The sequence below is a fragment of the Corylus avellana genome, chromosome 2, assembly GCF_965113065.1.
Source record: "Corylus avellana chromosome 2, dhCorAvel1.hap1.2, whole genome shotgun sequence".
NCBI classification, from domain to species: Eukaryota; Viridiplantae; Streptophyta; class Magnoliopsida; order Fagales; family Betulaceae; genus Corylus; species Corylus avellana.
This window is the reverse complement of record NC_142491.1, coordinates 36,006,042-36,030,113: the sequence shown is the minus strand read 5'-3', so window position 1 is coordinate 36,030,113 and position 24,072 is coordinate 36,006,042. Positions and strand designations below refer to the sequence as shown.

At 35.4% G+C, this 24,072-nt stretch overlaps 3 protein-coding genes and 1 pseudogene across 4 annotated transcripts; 1 reads left to right on the top strand and 3 right to left on the bottom strand.

The window, feature by feature from the left end:
* Window positions 1-4,665: 4,665 nt before the first annotated feature.
* On the bottom strand, window positions 4,666-4,741 carry LOC132168328 (U6atac minor spliceosomal RNA; annotated as a pseudogene).
* A 3,215-nt stretch (window positions 4,742-7,956) lies between these two features.
* On the top strand, window positions 7,957-9,315 carry KCS21 (3-ketoacyl-CoA synthase 21). The gene has a single exon (XM_059578859.2). It carries the CDS (start codon window positions 7,957-7,959, stop codon window positions 9,313-9,315), a length of 1,359 nt encoding a protein of 452 aa, XP_059434842.2.
* A 1,048-nt stretch (window positions 9,316-10,363) lies between these two features.
* Window positions 10,364-15,109, bottom strand: LOC132184311 (UDP-glucuronic acid decarboxylase 2). Of its 2 annotated transcripts, none has more exons than XM_088513055.1 (7): window positions 14,365-15,109; window positions 13,804-13,948; window positions 13,516-13,595; window positions 13,331-13,414; window positions 13,119-13,193; window positions 11,338-11,430; window positions 10,364-10,745 (listed from the first exon to the last, which is right to left on the bottom strand). In XM_088513055.1, exons 1-7 carry the CDS (start codon window positions 14,995-14,997, stop codon window positions 10,515-10,517), a joined length of 1,341 nt encoding a protein of 446 aa, XP_088369181.1. In that variant the 5' UTR covers window positions 14,998-15,109; the 3' UTR covers window positions 10,364-10,514. The 2 variants fall into 2 exon arrangements, with proteins under 2 accessions (XP_088369181.1, XP_088369180.1); XM_088513054.1 differs by having other exon boundaries at window positions 13,804-13,951; window positions 14,389-15,028.
* A 1,043-nt stretch (window positions 15,110-16,152) lies between these two features.
* Window positions 16,153-23,027, bottom strand: PRL1 (pleiotropic regulatory locus 1). The gene is made up of 17 exons (XM_059574011.2): window positions 22,747-23,027; window positions 22,605-22,629; window positions 22,386-22,491; window positions 21,863-21,941; window positions 21,566-21,628; window positions 20,804-20,888; window positions 20,054-20,146; window positions 19,296-19,359; window positions 19,097-19,182; window positions 18,909-19,010; window positions 18,665-18,748; window positions 18,274-18,334; window positions 18,093-18,159; window positions 17,914-17,991; window positions 17,328-17,392; window positions 17,023-17,100; window positions 16,153-16,878 (listed from the first exon to the last, which is right to left on the bottom strand). Exons 1-17 carry the CDS (start codon window positions 22,878-22,880, stop codon window positions 16,706-16,708), a joined length of 1,443 nt encoding a protein of 480 aa, XP_059429994.2. The 5' UTR covers window positions 22,881-23,027; the 3' UTR covers window positions 16,153-16,705.
* Between the last annotated feature and the right edge of the window lie 1,045 nt (window positions 23,028-24,072).

Here is a 24,072-nt window from a genome sequence, read left to right as displayed (position 1 = left end):
TGAAGGAGTTTCAATCAACTCTCGTGATTCATCTAATTCAATATCTTGAGGATAAGCACTCCCACTAAGTTTAGCATCCTCTAAAAATTTTGCATTTCTAAACCTAATAATTCTAGGACTAAATGAAGAACAATAAAGCCTAAACCCCTTGGAGTTTACTGTATAACCTATAAAATTTCGCTAATTGTCCTTGAATCTAAGTACCTTAGGTGTGGATTATAAATCCTCACTATAGCAGGACAACCCTATATGTGTAAACAATTTGAACTTGGTTCTATTCATTCCTTAATTTATGTGTCTTATAGACAACCCTGAATAGAACCCGTTAAATGTATACACAATGGTTTTCAAGGCTTCACTCTATTAGGAGAATAGAATATTAGTATTAACTTTCATGTCCCCTTTTCATGTACCTACCATAATACTATCTGCCTCTATCAGATCTTACGATCTTGACTTTCTTTTGTTTTGTTTCTCTACTTCTACCTTATAGGTACTGAAAGCATTTAATGCCTCAACCTTATGATTTAGAAGATAGAGATACATAAACCTTATATGGTTATTACTGAAAGAGATAGGATCTCTCTAACCATTTAGGCAAGAAGTATGGAAAATGTCTACACTTGTACATGATCTCAAGAATCTCAAAAATCATTTTGTTAGCATATTTAGTGGTATAGTTGGTCTGCTTTTCCTTAATGCAGTCCACATAAATACCAAAGATAGTAAATTTCAAGAGTCATAAAAACTCTATCATTTATCGACCTTTTACTCTTTATAGAGATATATTCCAATCTCCAATGCCATAATATAGAGGATTTTCTCATTCATAAGACTCTGCTTTATGTCAACATTTATATGCAGAGATTAATTTTCCAAAAATTGGGATCTAGATCAATTTTAAATAGACCATTAATTTAATATTCCACCCAAAAATTTTAATAATGTTCAAACTTAATTTTAACAAACTAAAATAGAAATTAAATTTCTAAAAGAATTGTGGAATATATAAAAACATTATTAAGGTCAAAATAACATAACTAGATTTTTTTAAATTAATCTATTGATCCCAACAACCTCCAATTGTAAACAAGTATTATTTAGAAAACGCTGCATTATGTAGAGTCAATAAAAGAGATTCATGACACAGTAGATGTATGAGATCATTTATTTCAAGTCATTCATGATACTTTATGCAATCATTCTTTATATACCCATAATTTTCCTTATTGTAGGAGAAACAAGTATCTTAATTGCCATAACACTTTGTTGGCACCTTGTTCTCATTCATTAAGTATTGGACATGATTGCCTATTAAGGTCGTTCCCTTAACATGAGTAACTTATGGATTCTCATGTCTTAATCTCTCATCTTCTTGAACACACATGATCAAAAGTTCCTTTATTGATGTGTGCCACAAGATATTTGAAAAATACCATATTTAGATGAGAGAATTTAAAATAAAATTGACCACAATGACTCAAAAACTCAACATTCAGGGACTTTATAATGAGTTGTTATGTCCTTCATTTTCATAATGTGCTCAGACACATTTTCAAACTGTAATAGATTTTGCTTTAAAGCTTTTCTATTAGGGTGCTGGCCAAAGCCTTATTGGAATTCACTAAATGTTCATCAACGACCTTTCTTTGGCCCTAAAACATTAAGGAATAAAATCCTAACGCTTTCCTTGATATGAGATTTCATGAACGTTGAAACATAAGCTATTTAAATCACTACAATCGTTCATGTTTAATAATCTAATGTGGCGTACTTGATTCTGTCCACACGAAACGCCAATTCAGTCTCCAAATACCCCAAAGTGAAAAGCACATTTTCTTTTCAGTCAGAAAAAATTACCACTAGTATTATTGGAACATAATATACTAAAAATTAAAGTAGTAGGAATACATCCAATAACCAGGAAAAATAATATACTTTAAATGTTATGAAATAACTTTATTTAAATTAACTAATGTTAATTTAATAGTAAATTTCAACCTACCTGTGGGCAAAGGTGCATCACGCATGAAACTTACTCTTTAGGGAAAAATATAAAAAAGCCCTCCAAACTACCAGCCGTTTTCGATTTAGCCCTCTAATGTTTCAAAAGTGATAAAGTAGCCTCCCAAAATACCAAACTATTACATTTTGGCCACTCTGTTAGTCAAAACCATTAGTTTGGACGGAAACTGCAAAACGACGTCATATTGTTGGGGGGGCTACTTTATCATTTTCTGAACATTAGGGGGCTAAAATGAAAACGGCTCGTAGTTTGGGGAGCTTTTTTATATTTTTCCCAACAAAAAAAAAAAAAATTCACAAAAGGGCATTGTAGTAACTTACCCATAACAAAACGACGTCGTTTTGCAGTTTCCGTCCAAACTGACGGTTTTGACTAACGAAGTAGCCAAAATGCAATAGTTTGGTAGTTTGGGGGGCTACTTTATCACTTTTGGAACATTAGAGGGCTAAATCGAAAATGGCTGGTAGTTTGAGGGGCTTTTTTATATTTTTTCCTACTCTTTATTAATAAGACTAATAAATTTAGCATTAATAAATAAAATTTTCCGTACCTGTGGGCCTAAGAGAAATTTTATTTTCAATGTTAAATTTAGGGAAAAATGCAGTTTACCCCCCTGAAGTTTCAGGGGTTTTTCAATTTTAACCCCAAAGTTCAAAAATTGGCAATCTACCCCCCTGAAGTTTCAAAAATTGGCAATTTAAACCTTCCGTTTAATTTTTCCGTTAAATTGGACGGAAATTTTTTAAAAAAAGCCTAAGGGCAATGATGTAATTTCATAGATTTCCGTCAATTTTAACGGAAAAATTAAACGGAAGGTTTAAATTGTCAATTTTTGAAACTTCAGAGGGGTAGATTGCTAATTTTTGAACTTTGGGGTTAAAATTGAAAAACTCCTGAAACTTCAGGGGGGTAAACTGCATTTTCCCCTTAAATTTACTATCTTATTCTAATCAAGTCATAAAAATAAAAACATCCCTGTGAGGATTGACAAATTAAATTTATGAATTAATTACAACACGATGTTAATTTTTTTTATGAAGTTCACATATATAATCTTAATGCAATTATCATTATAAAATCGGGATGTTGTGGCTCTCCCAAAATTATTATAATAATCACGATTTCATTAACATCTAATTTATTTAAATTAACCAATGCTAATTTAATAGTAAATTTCAACCTACCTGTGGGCAAAGGTTGCATCACATGAAATTTACTCTTTATTAATAGGACTAATAAATTTAATATTAATAAATAAAATTCTCCGTACCTGTAGGCCTAAGAGAAATTTTATTTTTAAAGTTAAATTTACTATCTTATTATAATTAAGTCATAAAAATAACGTCCCTGTGGGGATTAGTGATTAAATTTATGAATTAATTACAACATGATGTTAATTTTCTTTATGAAGCTCAGATATATAATCTTGATGCAATTATCATTATAAAATCGGGATGCTATGGTTCTCCCAAAATTATTATGATAATCACGACTTCATTAACATTCAATAACTATATAAATGCCAAAACAAAGTTCCCAAGAATAAAAGATAAAACCAACATGTCAGTGGGTAAACAATATTTTTCCAAAGTACAATTGGATAATGTCCCAGGTAAGTGAGGGGGTGCACAATGGCACACTTAAATCCCAAGACTTGCATTGCCAGTGCTTTCCGATTGCAATTTTGGATAGTACCATAATCATTCACCAACATATGTGGCTTAGTTAATTATTTTCAGGTCTAGGCATCAAACAATTTATTTAAACAATAAAAGAACAAATTAATTTAATCTTAAGTCCATGCATTAAAGGAATAATAATTTCAATGCTAAACAATTTAAATGATAACAAATATTAAATTACAATATAAAAGCATATGAAAATGCATAGCCTAATGGTAGAATGTCTTACGCCCCTTTACCTTGAGAGGTCAAGTTCTAATCCCACAAGGCCCGAAGGTGTTTTTTTTTTTTTTTTGAATTTGTATGGGATTGGGTCTACTTTCTTTATCGGGTTAGGCCACCTTATTGGGTTACGAGTCAGCCCACTTAATTACCCAATTTTTTTTTTCTCTTTTAAACTGTATCGGGCTTGGGTTAAAATAAAACCCATACCCAGTGGCCCAAATACTAACCCGGTTCCTTATGGGTTTGAAGCCCTACCCGGATCCCTAACTCCCAAACCTAGAATTCCCCAAACCCTAGCCGTCGCCCATCTTTCGTCCCCATATGCCGCCGCCGTTCCTCACGCGCCGGCTACCAAGGGCCGGCGCTCCGGCCAGACGACAGGCAGTCCTTGTGGGGCTATCGCTGTTCTTTTTTTTTTTTTTGGATAGCCCTAGTGAATAGCCGCTGTTCCGGCCAGAAGATTGGCAGCCAGTGTGGGCGGCCGTTTCTGTCCATCACAGGCAACCCCGTATGGGGCTTCCTCCTCTCAAGCGCCGCTGACGACAGGGAGCTTGTGGCTCCATTACCCACAGGCAGCCCGTACTGGGCTGCCGCTGCTTTGAGCCACCGGCGGTCCTCATCGGGCCACCGCTCACCTTATGCGGCCAACGCAACTACTGTGGGGAAAAGGAACCAAAGCTCACAGCATGCGGGGAAGCGAGCTGTCGCTGAGCCCTAAGTCGCCGGTGCTGGTTATAACAGGAAAGCCCGAAGGCCGTTCCCGTCTCTGTCAGGGGAGATGCCAACCATCTCTCCTCTCTACGAACACACATGGCCTCTACTCATTTTATTTCAACAGAAACCATAAATTTGACAGGGCCGTGGGTTTCATGCTTTTCACCATATTTTGTTTTAATAATCAAATAAACAAAAATAAAAATTATAATTTTCACCATAAAAATTATTGAAACAAAAATAAAATTTTACAGCAGGCATATCTAAAAATTAGACGGAGCAAATACGGCTTAGAGAAGGCTCTGATACCACAGGTAAGAATTCTATATATAATTAAATGCTAATTGACAATAAAATTAGCAGAGGAATAAATAATTATATAAATACCTCTAGCCATGCTTTGCTCAAGCCAATTGAAGAACAGTTTCACAGCAACCAAATCTAGAAAACTAAAAATATTGAGAGGTTCTTCTGACCTATGCCTACCAGTGAGTGCCAATTGATGGAATACACAGGTTTTATTTATAGGTAGGTCAGGGACTCTCAATTAGAGCTGTTACCTTAATTATTTCTCCCATCAAGGAATAAAAAATTAAATAAATAATCAATACAGCTTATTTGATTCCACAAAATAAAATCAATAATGAATTCAAATATTTGTTTCCACAAGAATTAAATCAACAATTTAATTCAGAATATTTGATTTCACAGAATAAGCTTTAATTGGAATAAATCGCTGAACACTGTAATTATACATATTTTATAATCACAATAATATATGTGACATAAGGGACATACCTTAAATGAAATTTCTTACATTGATGTTATGGAAAAGTTTATATGTAGGTGTTACCATTGTTGTTGTTAAACTATTTTATTTTTGATGTTGTAGTGTGGAGTTTGTATGGAAGTTTGAGAGTATATTGGTGATGATAGTGTTTGGTGGGTGTTAGACAAAGTTTTGTGTTTTCTTGAAAGAAATTATGAGTTTTGATTGATGTAAATGATGTTTTTTTTTTGGTTGTTGAAAGGTTGAAAGTGTGAGGTAAGGTGTAGACGGTGTAGTACAAGAGTTATAGTGAGAAAATTAGGGTGTGTGTGTGTGTCGTGCATGAAAAATGCATGACAACGATATTTCATTTGAACAAACTTACAATAACGCAGTTCATTCAAACTTTTGTTTTTAGTTCGTTCAAACAAATATGTCCAAAAGGGGGGAATAAGAGCTCTTATATATAGGCAGATGGAGAATTTAAGGGTTTGAGGTGAAAAGGGTTTAGCCAAAGGATTTGGAGAGGGTTTAAAGTAAAGTAGAACCAAGGTTTTTGGCATTTGGACATCCTTTATTAGGATTTAACAAAAAATTCTAATAGATGGGTAAAGTGAAATTTTTCTGTGTTGTATTTATAATAGTATTTGAATAATATTTTGATGAAAGTTGGTTTAAATTATTTGGAAGTATATTTGATGAAGTTGCTGAATTATTGTTTATGTCGTTTGATGGGACCTATCATTCTAATTTTTGAAGTTTTTTGATTTCACAATCTTGATTGTGTAAATATCTAATGAGTTTGTATGTTGTATTTGTAACGGTATGTGTATAATATTTTGATGGAAGTTGGTTTGAATTATTGTTGAGTTGTTTTTGTTGTTTGATATGACTTTCCATTCTGATTTTTATGTTTTATGATTTTATTTTCTTAAATATATAAGAGTCTACTCAATTTTATATGTTGTATTTACAATCATATTAGTATAATCTTTTTAGAGAAGTGAATTTGAATTATTATGAGCTATTTGATGGGCGATAAGCTAGTTGTGTCCCAATTTATTTGATGGAGGTTGGAATGTATGTAGTGATAAAATTTCAAACTTTTATAATTGACTTAGGCTTAGTTTCTTGAACACATGATTATGACCTTGATTTGTTGAGTTTGCTACCATTTGGTCTATTAGTTTCTGTTGTTTCAAAATGTAAAGTTCAGATTGTAAAGTCCTTTGATTGTATTTGTTGTTATGTATGTTGTTGAATGATGGAATTATGTAAAATCTCTGTTTGTGTAAAATCCTTCAATGAATCGGTGGCAATTCCATCATTTGTAAGTTAGAAACATTTAAGTTCTTCGTGATGCTGTATACAAAGTTTATTTATGTTCGAGACGTTTATCTAAAGTCCTTTAAAATGTTGTATTTAAAGTCTTGGTAATAAATTGAGCTTATGCCCCTATCCTTGACAAGTTCGAGCTAAGCTGGAACTTTAGCTTGAACTCTTGAAAACCTCCTCAACCCGAGGTCGAGTAGAGGTCTCAAGCTCATCTCGAGTTCGAGTTGAGCTTGAGCACATATATGACCTTCTCGAGCCAAGCTCAAGTAGGCTAAGCTCAGTTCAGCTTGTGTGCAACCCTAATTGTAATATGATTTGATTTTAGCATTCAAGCGAGAAAGTTCTCACCTTAAAATTTGGTTTTGTAAGTTATTATTTTTTATATGGAAAATGATTAGGATACTACAACTTTTACTGCAAACATGGCAATCCATAATGGGTGAAATAATTAAGATCGAAATTGATAAGCCAACTTTTTGGTTAATTAGTTATTTCACCAATATTTATGAACTGCCCCGTAAGTTTATAAATAACTTTGTAGTAAAAATTGTAGTGCCCCTAACACCACTCTTTTGATACACTAACAATTAAAAGACAAACCCGTTTGAATATGATTTCAAATTCAACTCATGTACAAATTGTGCTCTTATTATATCTGCAAAACAAAGAACTCCACGCATGAATTGTGTGTGATCGACTTATAATCACCATCAAACACTGAAATTAGGATTGGGATGAGAGTTTGTTAAGATACTAAATTTTGGTTACAATCATATAACAAACGTGCACGGGAACACAAAAAGAAAAGAAAAATGCTAGGAGTACTACATATTTTACTAACAGAAACTTACTAAACTGATGTATGTGTAGCTTATTCATTGGTACTCGTTATATTTCTCTTAATAAATTGTTTTGTTTTTCTCCAACGAATGAGCTACACATCAGTTTAATAAGTTTCTGTTAATAAAAGATGGAGTATTTCTAGCATTTCTCATAAGAAAATGTAGTAGCCCTTGCGTGTGTAACTTGATTCCTAAAACAAGCACTAAAGGGATGTCCAATGCCCTATCTATATTCCTCGCTCCTTTTACTTTTCCCATAGCCTTTTCTTTCTCCTCTTTTATCTTGTATGCTCCATCACCAATATCTTTCCAACTCTAGGCCCCATAGCCAAAAACAAGGAAGAAATCTAAAGCTCCTCCTCCATGGCAATGACCCTACAACACGTTTCCTGCCTCCCGGAGCTCATCCTCTTCAGCACCCACCATTTTATGATGGTAGTAGTTGCAGGATTAGTTGTCCTATATCTTATGCACAAAAGAAAAGTATCCATTTATTTAATAGACTTTGCTTGCTACCGACCACCCGACTCTTATCGGCTACCGATGTCCGTCTTCATAGAAAATATATTTCTTGATAATATGGATCCTGATAGTATTGCTTTCCAGATCAAGATCCTAGAAAAATCTGGGTTCAGTGAAGAAACATGTGTCCCTCCTTCCCTCACTCGACTATCACCAAGAAAATCGCTCTCATTTGCCATGGAGGAGGCTGTAACAGTAATGTATTCAGTGGTTACAGATTTGTTTCAGAAAACCAACGTCAACCCTAAAGCCATTGATATTTTGATCTCAAATAGTACTGTGTTTTGCCCCACACCATCTCTAAGTGCTGCTGTAATTAATAAGTTCAAAATGAAGAGCAATGTCATGAGCTTCCACCTCTCTGGCATGGGATGTAGCGCTGGAATTATAGCAGTGGACCTTGCTAAAGACTTGTTGAGAGTTCATCGGAATTCCTTGGCTCTAATTGTCAGCACGGAGACTCTACTCTTGAACTGGTACACTGGCAAGAATCCATCCATGTTGATTACTAATTGTCTCTTTCGGATGGGTGGTGCGGCTATACTGCTCTCGAGCCGGGAACAGGACAGGAGCAGAGCAAAGTATGAGCTGCAACATCTCGTTCGAACAAACAAAGCACAAGATGATCGATCTCATGCGTGCGTTTTTCAGGATGAGGACTCAGAGAACATGGTTGGGGTGTCAATTTCGAAGAACATCCTACATGTCGCCGGAGATGCACTAAAGGCGAATATTGCTGCACTGGGACCTCTGGTTTTGCCATTTTCAGAGCAATTGAGGTATGGATTGTCCATAGTTCGCCAGAAGATCATGTGGAGTACAAGGAGAAGTAGCATCTACGTGCCGGATTTCAAGAAAGCTTTTGAGCATTTCTGCATCCATGCAGGGGGTAGAGCTGTTATTCAAGCAATTGAAAAAAACCTAGGGTTAAGGAAACAGGATGTTGAACCTTCAAAGATGACTCTTTACAAATTTGGAAATACTTCATCTTCTTCGGTTTGGTATGAGCTCTGCTACATAGAAGCTAAAGGGAGAATGAAAAGGGGCGATAGGGTCTGGCAAATCACACTTGGGAGTGGATTCAAGTGTAATAGTGCAGTATGGAAATGTATTCACAATTCAGAGTTTGAGATAGCCAACGCATGGAACGATATCTGCTCATATCCAGTTGAAGTACCTAATGTTGTAAAAATCAATTGAAGACAAGAATTCCTCTGAACATGTTTACCCGACAAGAGTGGGTATACAAAGTGACCCTGCCCTTGGAGGAGTTCAACGCTATAAAAATAATAATAATAATAACAATAAGTTATCTTAGAACCATAACCATTCACAAGTGTTAGACAAGAAAGTGAATGATCTACCATCGTCCAGTATTCTGGCCCTATATGTTCAAACAGCAAATTTTTATGCAAATACACGAACGCATATTTATAGGGTAAAGCAAGAAGACTATAGGAAGCAAGAAATTTGATAAAGGAGCCTAACCCATAAGACTTTCTGCCTCAAGTTCTAACAATTTAAACAAAATCGTGCAACAAAGACGATTTAAACATCCAAAAAAGGGGAGACCAAAAAGCATAATCGAGGCAAACCATTTGCGAACCACTATGGCTCAAATCCAAAAATGGCAATGCAGGGGGAAGCAAAACATTGAATAAGACAAGGTAAAGCTATAGGAAGTATGGCTGACATACCTGTCATGACCTGTTTACAACCTATTTATTTTTTGCATGTTTTTTTATAATAAGGTTCATCTAGATATCTTAAAAAATAGTTACATGCATATGATAAATAGGTACCTATTATTTGCCAGGTACCTGTTTTGCCAACCCCACTCCACCCCATTATATACAAAGGGGGCCAAGGAATCAGATACTAGGCCATTAGGAGAGAATGAACAATTAGAGATGCTGAAACTGAGAAAGTATGCCCAACTTTAATTTGCTTTTCACATATCAAGAGCATAATCTCCTGCATGCTCTAACATTATGTTTGGCACTTCAAAAAGAAAACTAGTTCCTAGGGAATTGTTTACATGTATGATGTTGTACATGTTGTTTCAACACAAGGCTCAATGCATACAAATTCAAGAACCAAATTTTTTTAACAATGTCACACAGCAACATAGGGCAATGTCAATGATACTGACAACTTCAAAATATTTCAAATATATATATAAACAGACAAAGAAGATTGCTCTACATATACAAAAGATCGATCGCTCTACCACTCTCATAAAATAAATAATCTTTTTTTTTTTTCCTTGCAATTGTGAACAACTGCTGCCAGTATTTATTCCTGTAGTAGTGAGGAAAGTTTTAGGTGCTCAAAGGGTTCCTCTTTAATTTATTTTATATTTCATTATCAATAATCAATGTCCCCCAACATGCATAAATTTATGCTGCGGACGTTATGGCTTTGTAAACAGTTGTGTCTTTGTGGTCGCCGAATATACGTTGTCGGAAATCTTCAACCATGAGAGGAAGCCCCTTGCGAAGGGATATGGTTGGCTGCCACCCAAGAAGCTCTTTGGCCTTGGTGATATCTGGCTTTCTCTTATGTGGGTCGTCCTCTGTGTTGGGCCTGAACTCTATCTTTGCATTGGGATCTATAGTCTCTTGTACCACCTGCACAAACCAGTATCCAACTCACTCTCCTTAATTACCGTTTTTCCTCTTTTGAACTTTAAGATAAAGAATATCCCATGTGCAATATACATAGCAAAGAGATAAAAAAACCCAAAAAAATTTGGAGTGCTTTGGTGTTAGAACCTGCTTGAGATTGCGTGTGTTGGAAAATAAAGTTTTTTGTCTATAAAAAAAAAAGTTGAAAGAGCTTTTTAGAAAGAAAAAAAAAAAAAAATTACTTCTAAGCTTCTCCCAAAACACAGTTTTGGGTTTTTTTAGAAGAAGAAAAAAAAAAAAAAAAAAAAGTGATTTTTGAGGTTTTTACTAAATGGACCGATTTTGTTTAGCACAGTTTTTTATGTACTAAGAGCATAGGCACTCAGGCATCTACATCCACCGTGAATTGCCTCAATGATTATGTTGTGCTCTGATTAACTCGATTTTATTTATTATACAAATGTTCTTATTTATAGAAAAATTACGGTAGCTGCTGGAATATTAGTATGGTAATGACAATCAACTGTAAATGGTAAATATTCTGAACAAAGAAATGATCTTGTGAGACAGAGAAATGTGAGTAAAATATATTTACCTGAGCAAGTTCAAGCATGGTGAATTCACCAGGGTTCCCAAGATTGAAAGGACCCACATGGTCACCTTCCATCAGCCGCATTAGGCCTTCCACCTATTGTTTGTGCAAATACAAACACAACATCTGTCATCAGTTCCTTACATTCACCATAAATAATGAGCATGTAAAGTTGGAGGACATCAGAGCAGTACAGTCAGAAAGCCTACCCCGCAACCCAACCACCTGCTTTCTCCACCATATACATCCACAAAGGAATAAAGTATATAGGATAATGAAAAGGAAATGTCTAAAAGATTCATATCTAAGATTCAAATCTCCTATCCCCCCATCAAAAAAATGCTCTGTAATCACAGCATTTTGAAGGGATTTTCCTACAAAAGAACATTAATTACTCCATGGAGAGTGAAGGTTTGCTAATTAGTTTGACGGGGACCAGGTGGGGGTTTTGAAAGAAGAATCTATGTCCACAAATATCTTGTGCAGTAGAATCTAGAGAGACTAGGATAAGGATTGTATGGTGGTTTTTATTTTCAGGAAAAAGAGAAAAGGTTGAAGCAGAGAAAACAGAGAGGAGTCGGATCCCGCAATGAGATTGCTTTATTACATTGTAAATAGGACAGCCTCGTGTGAGCGGCTGCCTGCCTGGGCCTCACTTGCTCCAATAAGTGGCTGGCAGCCCGAACAAATGGGATTTGGACCTCTCATATGATTGCAATGCAATAAGACAATTTATTACCTGGGATCTAAATCCAAAACGGGAAATACAGAAAAAAAAATTATCATAATAGCAAATGCATGTGCCTGCTGCTTACTTCTATCTGCGTACATGATAGATTTTCACCATTTTAGAAACAAAACACCTCTAAAGGTTTTCAACGAGGAAAGCCACAGGAACACACAAGAAATTCAAGTTACAACTCATTTTCCATTAACCTTATTTCCTTTATATCCAAATGATGATTGCTTCAGATCCACCACTTTTAACAAAAGGGGAGGTGAAATTCCTAACAAGGAAAGTTGCTAACAGCACCTAAAATAATGGTGCCCCTACGTACCTCCCAACAGACAAGACACTTCTGACCACCTCGCAATAATATCATAAGGAAGAGAGAAAGAAATTAAAAAAGCTTCTTTTTTTTTTTTTTTTTACCAAAAAAGAAATCGCATAGACCAGTGATCATGTTCTTGAAGAATGACAGTGAAAGATGGGGAACCCTGCCTACGGCTGCAGCCTTAGCCAGAATGTACTACAACCATAATTGAGACCCACATGACAACTTCTGATTCATATTTTCAACTTTTAACAAGAAAAAGAAAAAAAAAGAATAAGATATTTTCCATTTTCAACAAGTAGAGAAAAGAATATCTTTGGCCATCCCAAATGATATGAACACTATCTGGTTGCGGCCATAACTGAGACCCCATATAACAACCTACACTAGTTAAACTACCATGGATATGATTGACATTTTTCAACAAGCGTAGAAAAAGATTATCTGTTAACATCACAAAAGAATAACAATAATAGTTTTACTATATTGAGCATTATCTGGTTGTTGTCATGCTCGGGAACACTGACCAATATACACATGCAAGGGCCACTTGGAACAGTTTAATTTAATATGATAATGAAGTCAATGACGAATATTAAAGCCTTTTAATAAAGTATTGAAGAAGGTGGAAACCATATGCATGTTGCAATTTATAGAATTAAAAAAAAAAAAAATTAAAAAAATTAAAAAAATTATTATTATTATTATTAAAAAAAAAAACGGCATTACCAGGTCGGAAACATATTGGAAACTCCTTGTTTGTTTCCCATCACCATAAACAGTCAGTGGCTCCTTCCTTAGCGCCTTTGTAAATTGATGAAATTAACAAACATAATACAGAATTAGAACATTTTTATTTTTTATTTATTTTTTAAATAATTAGATAAAGAAGAGAGGAAAAAAAAAAAACAGGACAAGTGAAAAGAAATATAAAAGCTTACCTGAGCTACGAAATTGCTAACAACACGACCGTCGTCTATGCACATACGTGGACCATATGTGTTAAAAATTCGAGCAATTCTTACCTGCAAAACGTCACAATTAATTAAAGCTTCCAAAATTCAAAAGAAAAAGGAATTAAGTAAGAAATTGTAATGTAGTTTAACTAAGAACAAATTAATTTGACCTCAATGCCAAGGCCTCGGTGATAGTCCATGCTCAACGTCTCCGCCGTCCGCTTCCCCTCATCATAACAGCTCCTTACTCCTGCCAAAAATACCCTTTTACGTGAATAGCGATGTCTGAATAGTAATACTTTTCAAACAAAAACGTCAATATTCCAGACTTCCAGACGTTACTAATAGGACTTTTTCTTATGTATATGTATTGAAAAATCATCAAGCTTCTACTCCCAGCATTAAATTGTCTACAAAAGGTAGATGTGAAAGTGAGGGAGAGAGAGGGAGAGTTTTACCGATGGGATTGACATTGCCCCAGTAGGTCTCAGACTGGGGGTGCTGCAGAGGATCACCGTACACCTCACTGGTGCTGGTAAGCAAAAACCGTGCACCCACCCTTTTTGCCAGTCCTAGCATGTTAAGTGTCCCCACCACATTGGTCTTGTAGAAGAAACAAAATCAAGGACTCCAAAACAAAAAAATATTTTTCTATAACAGAAGAATCTAATTTAAACTTGTATTTTATTTTTTAAGGAAAATTAATCGCTACGAGAGCCTCGATCTGTAGGTTGTAAAAAATAATTAGGAAAGGGTGACACGGATCTTTCATCTTTGTGATACACTCCTTATATTTCCTTTTTTTTTTTTTTTTTTTGGTAAGTAAAAAGTAATTAACGTCACATTTTGATTAATTACATAATATCAATAATTTTCATAAAAAAAAATTTCCATATGAAAAAAATAATTATCGTGAATGAAAGAAAAATAAACAAAACTTATGAAAATCGAAAGAAAATGAACATGCCCAAAATGAAATGTGATGTAAAATAGTATCGAAATTTTCTCATGAACCAAACAGACAACTGAAAAGGAAAGGATATGATGGTCTTGACCGGATTGTACTTGTAATGAACAGGCGAGGCGGGGCAAGCGAGGTGGTAGATCTGGTCAACTTCCAAGAGAATCGGCTCGACGACGTCGTGCCTGATGAGCTCAAACCTGGGGTTTCCGAAATGGTGCACCAGATTCTCCTTCCTCCCCGTGAAGAGGTTATCCACGACGATCACGCTGTCCCCTCGGTCCATCAGACGGTCCACGAGGTGGCTACCGACGAAGCCGGCCCCACCAGTAACCAGAACCCTCAGGGTCTTCCTCTTCAGCCCCAGCGGCACTCTCCCACCCACATTGATCACGTGCCCGAGGCCCAGCGCTGGATGGTAATGGCTGCCCTGCTCCACGTACAGCACGCGTCGAGTAGTCCTGGACGGCTCTGATTGGATGACCCGGTGGTGACCATGCGGTGGGAGAAAGCTGAAGAAGAGAGTGGCTATGGCGATTCCGACGAGCACAAACAGGAGTCGCTGCTCCCGGAGGATGTACCGCAATGGGTTCGCCGAGTTTTGGGGAGGGTTAGAGGATTTCGGTGAATTAAGGTTAATGGGTTGTGGGGTTTGGGCACTGTGGCTTCTATGGATCAGTTCGGAGATCATTTTCTCAGAGAGAGAGAGAGAGAGAGAGAAACAGGGCTCTATGGGCTATGGGGGGGAGAGAGTGAGCGTTATGGTTGATGAAGAGGTTGAAGAAGATACCATGCAGGAAATCTGGCCGTATAATCGCTCCAAGGAAGGGCGCCTTTTAGATGCGTGCTTCTTTGCGGGTTTGGCAACTTTTTAAGGTATGGACACGTGGATGTATCCCACTAGATCTTTGTTAACAGTTACGCAAAGGTAACTAAAATCTATTTTATTTATTTTCGGGCCCAAATTAAATTTCACTATTTCAGAGCTGCCCTTTTTTAGATTTTTTTTTTAAAAAAAAAAAAAAAAAAAAAAAAAAAAAAGTCAACTGACGGGCTAAACTGCCTGGCAGATTTCGACACTTAATTACGTTGAGTCGTTGATCGACTCTGTCGAGATCTACATCACACGTCTTTTTTCTTTTTCTTTTTCTTTTTTTCTTTTTGTTTTTGATAAATTATGCTAGAGCCTAGAAGTGGGAAAGTTCTGCTTACAGTGAAATGACATCACACCCCTTTGATCCATGACATGTTTGATCGTGGCAGGCAGCAAATCGGGGACTGAAGGAAATGAGGATTGTAGTAATTGGCTATATATTATTATTCCTTGTCATTATGTCATACCTCAAATTGCATGGATGCAAAATTAAGCAACTAGTCGGTGGATTTGAGGGTGCTAATTTAGTTAAACCCCTTTCAGCACAGCACAACCTCTGCTTATGACTTCTGGGAAACAATATCGTCTGATGTTGAAGAAATAAAGAAACAAGTGATGTTCCTTAAGCCGCCAGGTAACCGAGCCTGCGTAGTGAGAACAACGACAGGTCGGTCAATGACTCTAGTTTCGGTGTGTGTTAGGCGCAGACCAACCTTCCTATTTTGCCTATGAAGAAAAGGGGAGCCCCACGTTTGCACATGCAAGAGTATGTTTGAGTTTGACAACCTTCGTTTCAATCAACAACTATGATTAGGTTCAAATAACCATATCCCAATGACCACAACTTGTGCCGACCAACTCAAAACAACCAAATCCTTCAACTCTTTCATACTACTATCATCAATGAAATTGGAAAAAAACTGTAAATGCAAATACGAGTTTTTTTTTCTTTTTTTTTGGTCAAGTAAAGAGTTAGATTGAACCTATTATTATTACCGAAGAACTATTATCAAATGTGCCTAACATACAAACCTGTAATCACATTTTCTACTGATAACTGAAACTGAAACATCCTTTTCTCAAGCCACACCAAATTTCCGTTGACCCAAACTTCCAACCTTACACTATCATCTATCACTTCAAAGAAGTTTGGGAGTCGGCCAAATGTTTGAAATGTTTACCTGAACTTTGAGCCACATCAACCAAAAAGGAAACTTAGGAACACAATTACTCTACAAGAACGGCCAAATCTTTCAGTATTTTAGCACACACTTCTTCCTAAACCAAATTTATGCAGATCTTTGGAAGTTTCCACCTGTAGGCCATGATGCTACATTAACGCTTGCAAATATTCTTTCCCAGACAGCCTTGCATACTCTGTGGTTAATAGAAGGAATTAGCAGCCTGTTCCGCTAAAATCAAGTAGCCAGATAATTAGAGGACCAAACTTTGCTTCACATTTGCCAAATCAATGTCAAGCTGCACGATACGACACGACCGACCAGAGCAAAAAGTAGGACAACCACTAGAACCGCCGAATATCTTTGGGTGGTCTAAAATTAAGGGGATGAGTTTCTGGCGTGGCATTCTCATCTTCTCTCCACATTTTAATTGTCTTGTCAGCTTCACAAGTAATAAGTCTTGAACCAGTTAGGTCGTAGGAAATAGCATATATCCCAGCTTCACTATCCAGTGAACCTGAAAGAAAGTACTTATCAGTGATTAACCTCTGACTCCTATTAAAGCCACCCCCACAACCAAAAAAGTGAAAAGGATAAAGAAAAAAAAACAAACAAACAAAAAACAAAAAAGAAAGAAAGAAAGAAGCAAAAAATACAATACCAGGCTGTACAATTGTTTGGGCTTGCTGATAATTGTGACCACTCTTCCAATCCCAGAACCACAAACTCCCATTGTCACCTTACAGAAACAAAACAAGGGAAGATTAGAAAGATTTAGCAATTTATTTCTAGAAACCTTGTCAACTTCAGTGTGAAATTACAAGCAAGCACCTAATCTTTCCAAAAAAAGATCCAAAACAAGGGTATGAAAGAGTAAATGTAGATGGTGCACCTAGACATCAGACACCGAAACATATTGCTCCAATGGAAGTTATAAATTTACAAACAACGTGTATTAAATCCTACCTCCTGTTGCCAACACACCCTCCTCATTGACAGCCATTGCATTGATTATAGTTTTTTGCTGAGAGCTGCTCAGAAAAGGCCAAAACCTCAGAATATCAGTTTATCATTAGACTTAATAAATGACTACTACTTGAAAAAAATAAAAGGAAGGGGGGGGGGGGGGGGGGGGGGGGGGGTGGTGAACCATTTCAGTGGATGCTTAGAGTGGAATCTTACCAACTGATTTTTGACAGATTGCAGCATAAGTTAATTCAAATGGAGTAAAAAGTAACGGAAACATATATGCTTACAAAACAAATGAGAGCATCATTCATTTTGCAGACAATTTTCTTCCTTCCAACAAAAAAGTCATCAAATTCTAGGATTCATAATTTGCAGCTTTCACTTATTAGCTGTTTCAGACTATCAATAAATGGCCATCTATCGGCAATCACATTCCTAAAAAAGAAAAAGAAAACAACCATAATCTCTCTCGTATTAAAGAAATGGACACGATATTAACATCTTAGCAGACAAGAAAAGCAAAGTGTCCACAAATTCACATGCAAAAAAAAAAAAAAGAAGAAGAAGTTGGATGAGAACTCACAGCATGTTGTGGCAAAATTCCCCTTTTGGAAGGTTAAATTTCTTAATGTTGTCAGCTGATGCAGATGCGAAACAATGCCTGAGAAAAAGAGAAAATTGTTAATAAATATGTTTTGATAAAAGCATGAAATTATAAGCCATAACTTTATTATTTAACAAGTAATACATAAAGGCACTTACTCTTTCGGATGCACTGCCATTGCTCGCACCGACTTTTTATGGTGGGTGAGAGTTAACATTGTTTTTCCTGCAAAGCAACAATTTATACATAAACAAATGCATAGTATAAAATAAATAAATAAAAACATGAATATCATCATGGAAATTAAGAAATTAAATCAATCAAAAAATCCCAAATTACCAAATCTGAGGTCCCAGAACTTGATGGTCGAGTCATGGGAGCCAGTAACAACTTGTGGATCCTGAAACATAAGAAACATAGTTTCATACATAACCTAAATCCCCGCCCATTGATGCAAAAATTCACATAGAATTAACAATAACAAAGCCCCGAACATGTATAGTAATCTCCATAAAACAGATGAACTTTCAAATGATACTCTAATTAACAATAACAATATATTTAAGTTCACGTGGGAATGAACTTCCAAAGGATACTCTACTTATGTCCTATTCCACATAAAACAGATGAGGCAGCAAAATTGTTGACAGCCCTTGTATCTAAATATAGCATCATGAATGAAGAAAAAGAAAAGGAAAAAAGCTGTGAATCAGATAAAGAATCAGCATACCGTAGGTCGAGTAAACACTGAGCAAACAGTGTTATCATGGCCAGAGAGAGCAAATATTTGCGCCTTGCTACGAATATCCCAGACCTAAACATTGTTGTTCCATCAAATCATAAAATCATCTTTCTGATCCCAACTTACCAAGAACTAAAAACACACACACAATCATTGTAGTCAGAAGCTAAAAATATAGCAATTGTTATGAGAGAAGTTCTATGAACTTCTATCATACTGATAAACCACATACCCGGCAGACAGAATCACGTCCCCCAGTGAGCAAAATGTCAATAGTGGGATGAAGAGCCAAGCAATAAACACCACTTAGATGACCATGATAAGACCGGATAACCTAAAAAGCAATAAATATATTCTTAACAACCAGAATTACTAATACAATAGAGCATTGAACATTTGAATTTATATAGAGGTTCTGACCTTATTCTGTTCAAGGTCCCAACATTTAACTTGTTTATCATCACCAGCAGAAAACATGTATGTATGTTTGCTGCTGACAGCAAGGCCTGCAAAATAAAACACATTTTTTACCATGTTAGTTCTCGATTAATATGGTCATTAACCATACCACAGATAGCCAATGGAATTTGACGTACCATGAAAAACGTAAGGAACTGACCTCGTATTTGCTCAATATGTCCTGTTAGTGTGAGTTTTAGCCTTCCACTTCCCACATCCCATATCTTGTCAATCAAAAATCAAATGGGAAAAAACCTCAGTACTTGTGCCTTACAACGAAATGCCAACTCTCTTATGAGAGAAAGATAGATCACAAGGTATAAAATATTGGGGGACATTGGGATTATTGCACAACCATATTCAGTTTTCAAATCTCAGAAATATTCCTTATCAAAAAAAGTCTTCCGTTTGTAAATCTCAAAAATACGGAATTCATTTGGCAAAACCTTTTAGAGGTTGCTTTTTGTTTTTTGTTTAGAAAAAAGTGTTTTAATTTGACACAAAGGTAAAAATAGTTTTGAGTGTTTTATGTTTTAAGTTGCTTGTTAAGCTTGGCAAAAAGTGTTGCCAAACAGACTCACCATCTCCTGCTCCATCCATTTTTGCAGTATCGGAGCTTTGGAATACAGTAATTTTTTAGATGGGTCAACTTTGTTAAAAAAATTTACCATTTCCTGCCCAAGTTCTCCCAATACATTTCCAAATTTACCACAAGCATGAGAAATAAATTTTTTCAAACTAGACAATAAATTTTTAGAAAATGTTATGCTAGAGATATCAGGGACAGTAAATTTAATACAACAAAAAGCAGAAGACAAATTATGAAGGGCATCAAAGCAAGCTCAAATGATTATGATATCAAATCCTTAGAACAACTCTCTAGAACTAATTTGGATTAACTGAATTGAAGCTGGATACCTTGATTGTGCGATCTGCAGAGCCAGTACAAAACCATGTATTACTAGGATCAAATGCAATAGATCTCACCCATCCCAAGTGGCCACTGATGACCTACAAAATAATTGAAAAGTGTTACAAAGGCTTAAAACCAACATTAGCAACATATTCAGTTAACAAACACAATCAAAGAAGTCAACCTGCAAAGAGGAGCAAGCCAACCTAACTTGTAAGCCAAGCAAGGCCAAACTAATGAAAATGAGTTATGAATCACTACTTATTATAGTTAGTAGAACAATATGAACTTCCAATACTTTTTTCCTTGGTTTTAGCTGCCTAGACACTCACACACATATTCATTATTTCCCTCTTCAATTTTATTTTGCGTTAAGACATGAGCCTAACTAATTGCATGTATACCACATTTGGTGTAGAAATTAACCAATACTGTGGACATATTAATGGCATGTTCTCAGTAGGAACTTAACGCTTTATTTTTAACTATCTAAAAGGATGTACAATTATAGTTCTCTGTAAATGTACAAATTACTTAAAAAAAAAAAATTACAACGAAAGTTTCTTCAGGAAAAAGAAAGGAACACAATTGATTACTTATAAAAATAAAAATAAATAAAAAAATAAAAAAATGGAGAATTTCTATCATAAAACTTTCATACAATCATGTAATTTAATTAAAAAAATCTACAACAATTGTGCCACCACCAACAGCCTATCCATTAATCACTTTTTTTTTTTTTTTTAAAGGCTTACCCGGTAGGTCTTCCATGGAGCATGCCATACAGGTCGTGGCCATTTGCTTGGGATTCTTTCCATTATAGCAGACGTGGATAAGTTCCTACAAGAAGGAAATGAAAGCAACATAAGCCAAATTGGGCTATATTCCATTAAATAGCATTGATTTGCAAGATTTTGCAGCACACAGGTTTACAATACTCTATCAACCATCAATTGCCTACTGGTATCTTCAGGAAAGAAGGGGGAAAAAATCAATTTTAATGTTCCCTAAGTGCATTTTTGAAGGAAAATATACAATAACAAAGGTTTAAAGTGTATCGGCACATGATGCATGTGAATTTCAACAAAAGGGGGCATATGTGCCAAGATACCAGGCAATATAATGAAATTAATCTGGTGAAAGGCCTTTAAAGATCTCAAATAATTTCAAACTGATGTCAGATGTATCAATGTTAACATATCAAAGCAAACACAATGTGAAAATACTCTTGAAAGAATTTCAACTCTTCAACCATATCAAATTTTATTTATCTTCGTCTGCAACAATATATTGTGAACAGCAGCCCTTCAAAAAATTACTACAGTTTTTCTTTTTAAGACTTTTAAGCATAAAATGATGCTAAGTAACATAATTAAATGAGAAGCAATTAAGAACGAATTATTAGGAGAACGCAAAATCCTTGTTTGTGAAATTATGGGTTCTTTGGTTATCCCCAAAAAAATATATGCTAGACATTTGCATGTATCTCATAAACATAATACAGAAGAAGCTAAAACCTTTCAGATGACCCCGAAGTAGAAACAACTACAGTGCTTTTGGCAGGTAGACCTACATCATTCCTGGAAACAAAACATGAATCATCAGCAATAGTTCAATACAATGGCAAAGGTTTCCTATATAAAAGATTTCAACAGAAAATGTTTAATAAAACAGAATAAGGAGGGGGGGTTGTTAGTATGCTTCAGAGTTATGAGACTATTCTATATTACCACTCCTGAATCCATATCTTGAGAATTTCTCATCACCACAGTCAGATTGTCAGATTATTATTCAAACAGAGAGAGAATACGTACAATGCCTTTGGTTGAATAGATGGACCAACTAGAGCATTTTGAGCTCCTCCCTGCTGGTGATCACTTGAAATTTCTGGACCTTCAAAACAATAATAACACATCCCAATATAACAGTTAAAACCAATGTCATTCCAGTAAAAATTTATACACTGGCAGAATTTTTTCATGAATTTTATTTCCCTCACCAAATGGAATTTTTTTTTTCTTTAAAAAGAAACACAACAAACAAAAATTAGACTTAAAACGCCTTGATTCTTCAACATCACATAGGACTACTACATGATTAGAAAAAATGAAGCACATGTACTGCAACACAACTCGCATATAATTCCATTAAGAGAATCAATAATCACATATAATTCCATTAACAGAATCACTAACAGTACCAATATATCCAAAATTTAAAAAATAACCGACCTTGTAATGTTAATTAATGCAACTTGGTTCGCTTAGAAAGGCTTAATTACATACAAATTTGTGCGCAAAAATCATGGAACTTTTATCAATAGAGTGTAAAAAGTACCTGGAAGAGCAAGGATATTGGGCGTCACCGGAGGTTGAACGACATTAGCCTCCCGAGATGGTTGGCTCGTCGTTGCGGCTCTGATTCCTTCATACTCGAGGCATACCTACAAACCCAATCAACCCCTTTCATTCAAAAGCCATCAAAACCGAAACCATTCACGTATACACATTCCGAGACTTTTTTTTTTACTTTCATACACATCTAAAATTCACTGACCTTGTGGCTCATGCGAATTTTTTTGCTGCAGCATGGAAATTCAGAAAGAAAAAAACAAAAAAGAAGTCAATCAACTGGATGCTATGAACCTAGGGTTCTAAGAAAAAAACGAATTGGGTTTGGGGGAAAAATGGAGGCTTACCTCTCGGGGTCAGGAGGAGCGAGGTAGCCATGGAGAGGAGAGAAAAGGTCGAGGGCTCGCTTGAGGGACTTGAAGCTGAGCTTCTTCAGTGACTGCGGCTCCACTGGCTCCACTTCCACCGTGGCCGCTGGCATCTTCCAGGGTCAGCGGTCACTCCCAGAGAGTTCTAGGTCGGCCTAGTTCGACGGTTTGAGAGAGAGAGAGGCTTAACCCTAGCCACCAAGATCGACAAAAAAGCCGGGGCTTTTTTCCTTTTTTTCTCTCTCCTTCTTTTTGGTAATTAGCAGATGAGTGTGTGAAACGAACCGCGCGAACTCGATATAGGTTTCGATAAATTCGACTCGATGATGAGTAAAAGATTAAAAAAAATAATAATATATATCTTCTTTTATATTTTTAAGTGGATTTCAAAATTATAAATTTTTATTGAATTTTAATTTAATAATAATTTTAGAAGTTAATTATGACGGGAAATCTCGGCAAGATAATGCCCTTCATATCCATCATCTACAAAATAAATCTCGAACATGTGCACCGCAAATATAAAAAATTGGAAGTGTGTATAATTACTCGTAATGAATAGCTCGTAAAATCAATTTATTTGAATATTGAAGTCCTTTGATTTGAATAATGTTCATGGACACAGATCAAAGAGTTCAAAAGGATAAACAATTGAAGGGTTTGGTCTTGTGTTTGGAGAACTTTATTTAGTTAGTTATATTTTAAGAGTATTTTTTTTTTTTTTTTTTTATGGAACAAAAATACTCTTTAAATATAATTGACTGAATATTCAATAGGTGGTGGACTATTGACTATCCACTTTATTTTTTATGTTTGTTTTTTTTTTAATTTTAAAATAAAATAAAAAATAATGTTTTTAGAAAAAAAAAAAAAATCAATTCCTTAAGGAATAGTTATTCTTCTAAATTTTTTTTAGATGAATAGTTATTTATTTACGTAAGGAAATAGTAATTATTCCTAGGAAGGATATGAGAATTCAAACTAGTGACCTCCACTTCATGAAGTGTGGTTCATAGCTGATTGAACTACCCCTTAGAGACCAAACAAAAACATAGTTATTTCATAGGAATAGTCATTTGATTCCAATGTCTATTTCATAAACCAAATAGGCCTTCAATTTTTTTTAAAAAAAATGTCAATTTAAAAGTATTACATTTCAAAAGTTTGTAAAATTAACCCTTCCGTCAAAATCCAACATTAATCTTAACCGAGGAAGTGAAATCCCAAGTAGTTTCGTCTAATTTCAATATATTTTTGTTATTTTATAAATATTTTAAAAGGTATTTTGGGAATTTCGAATTTTTA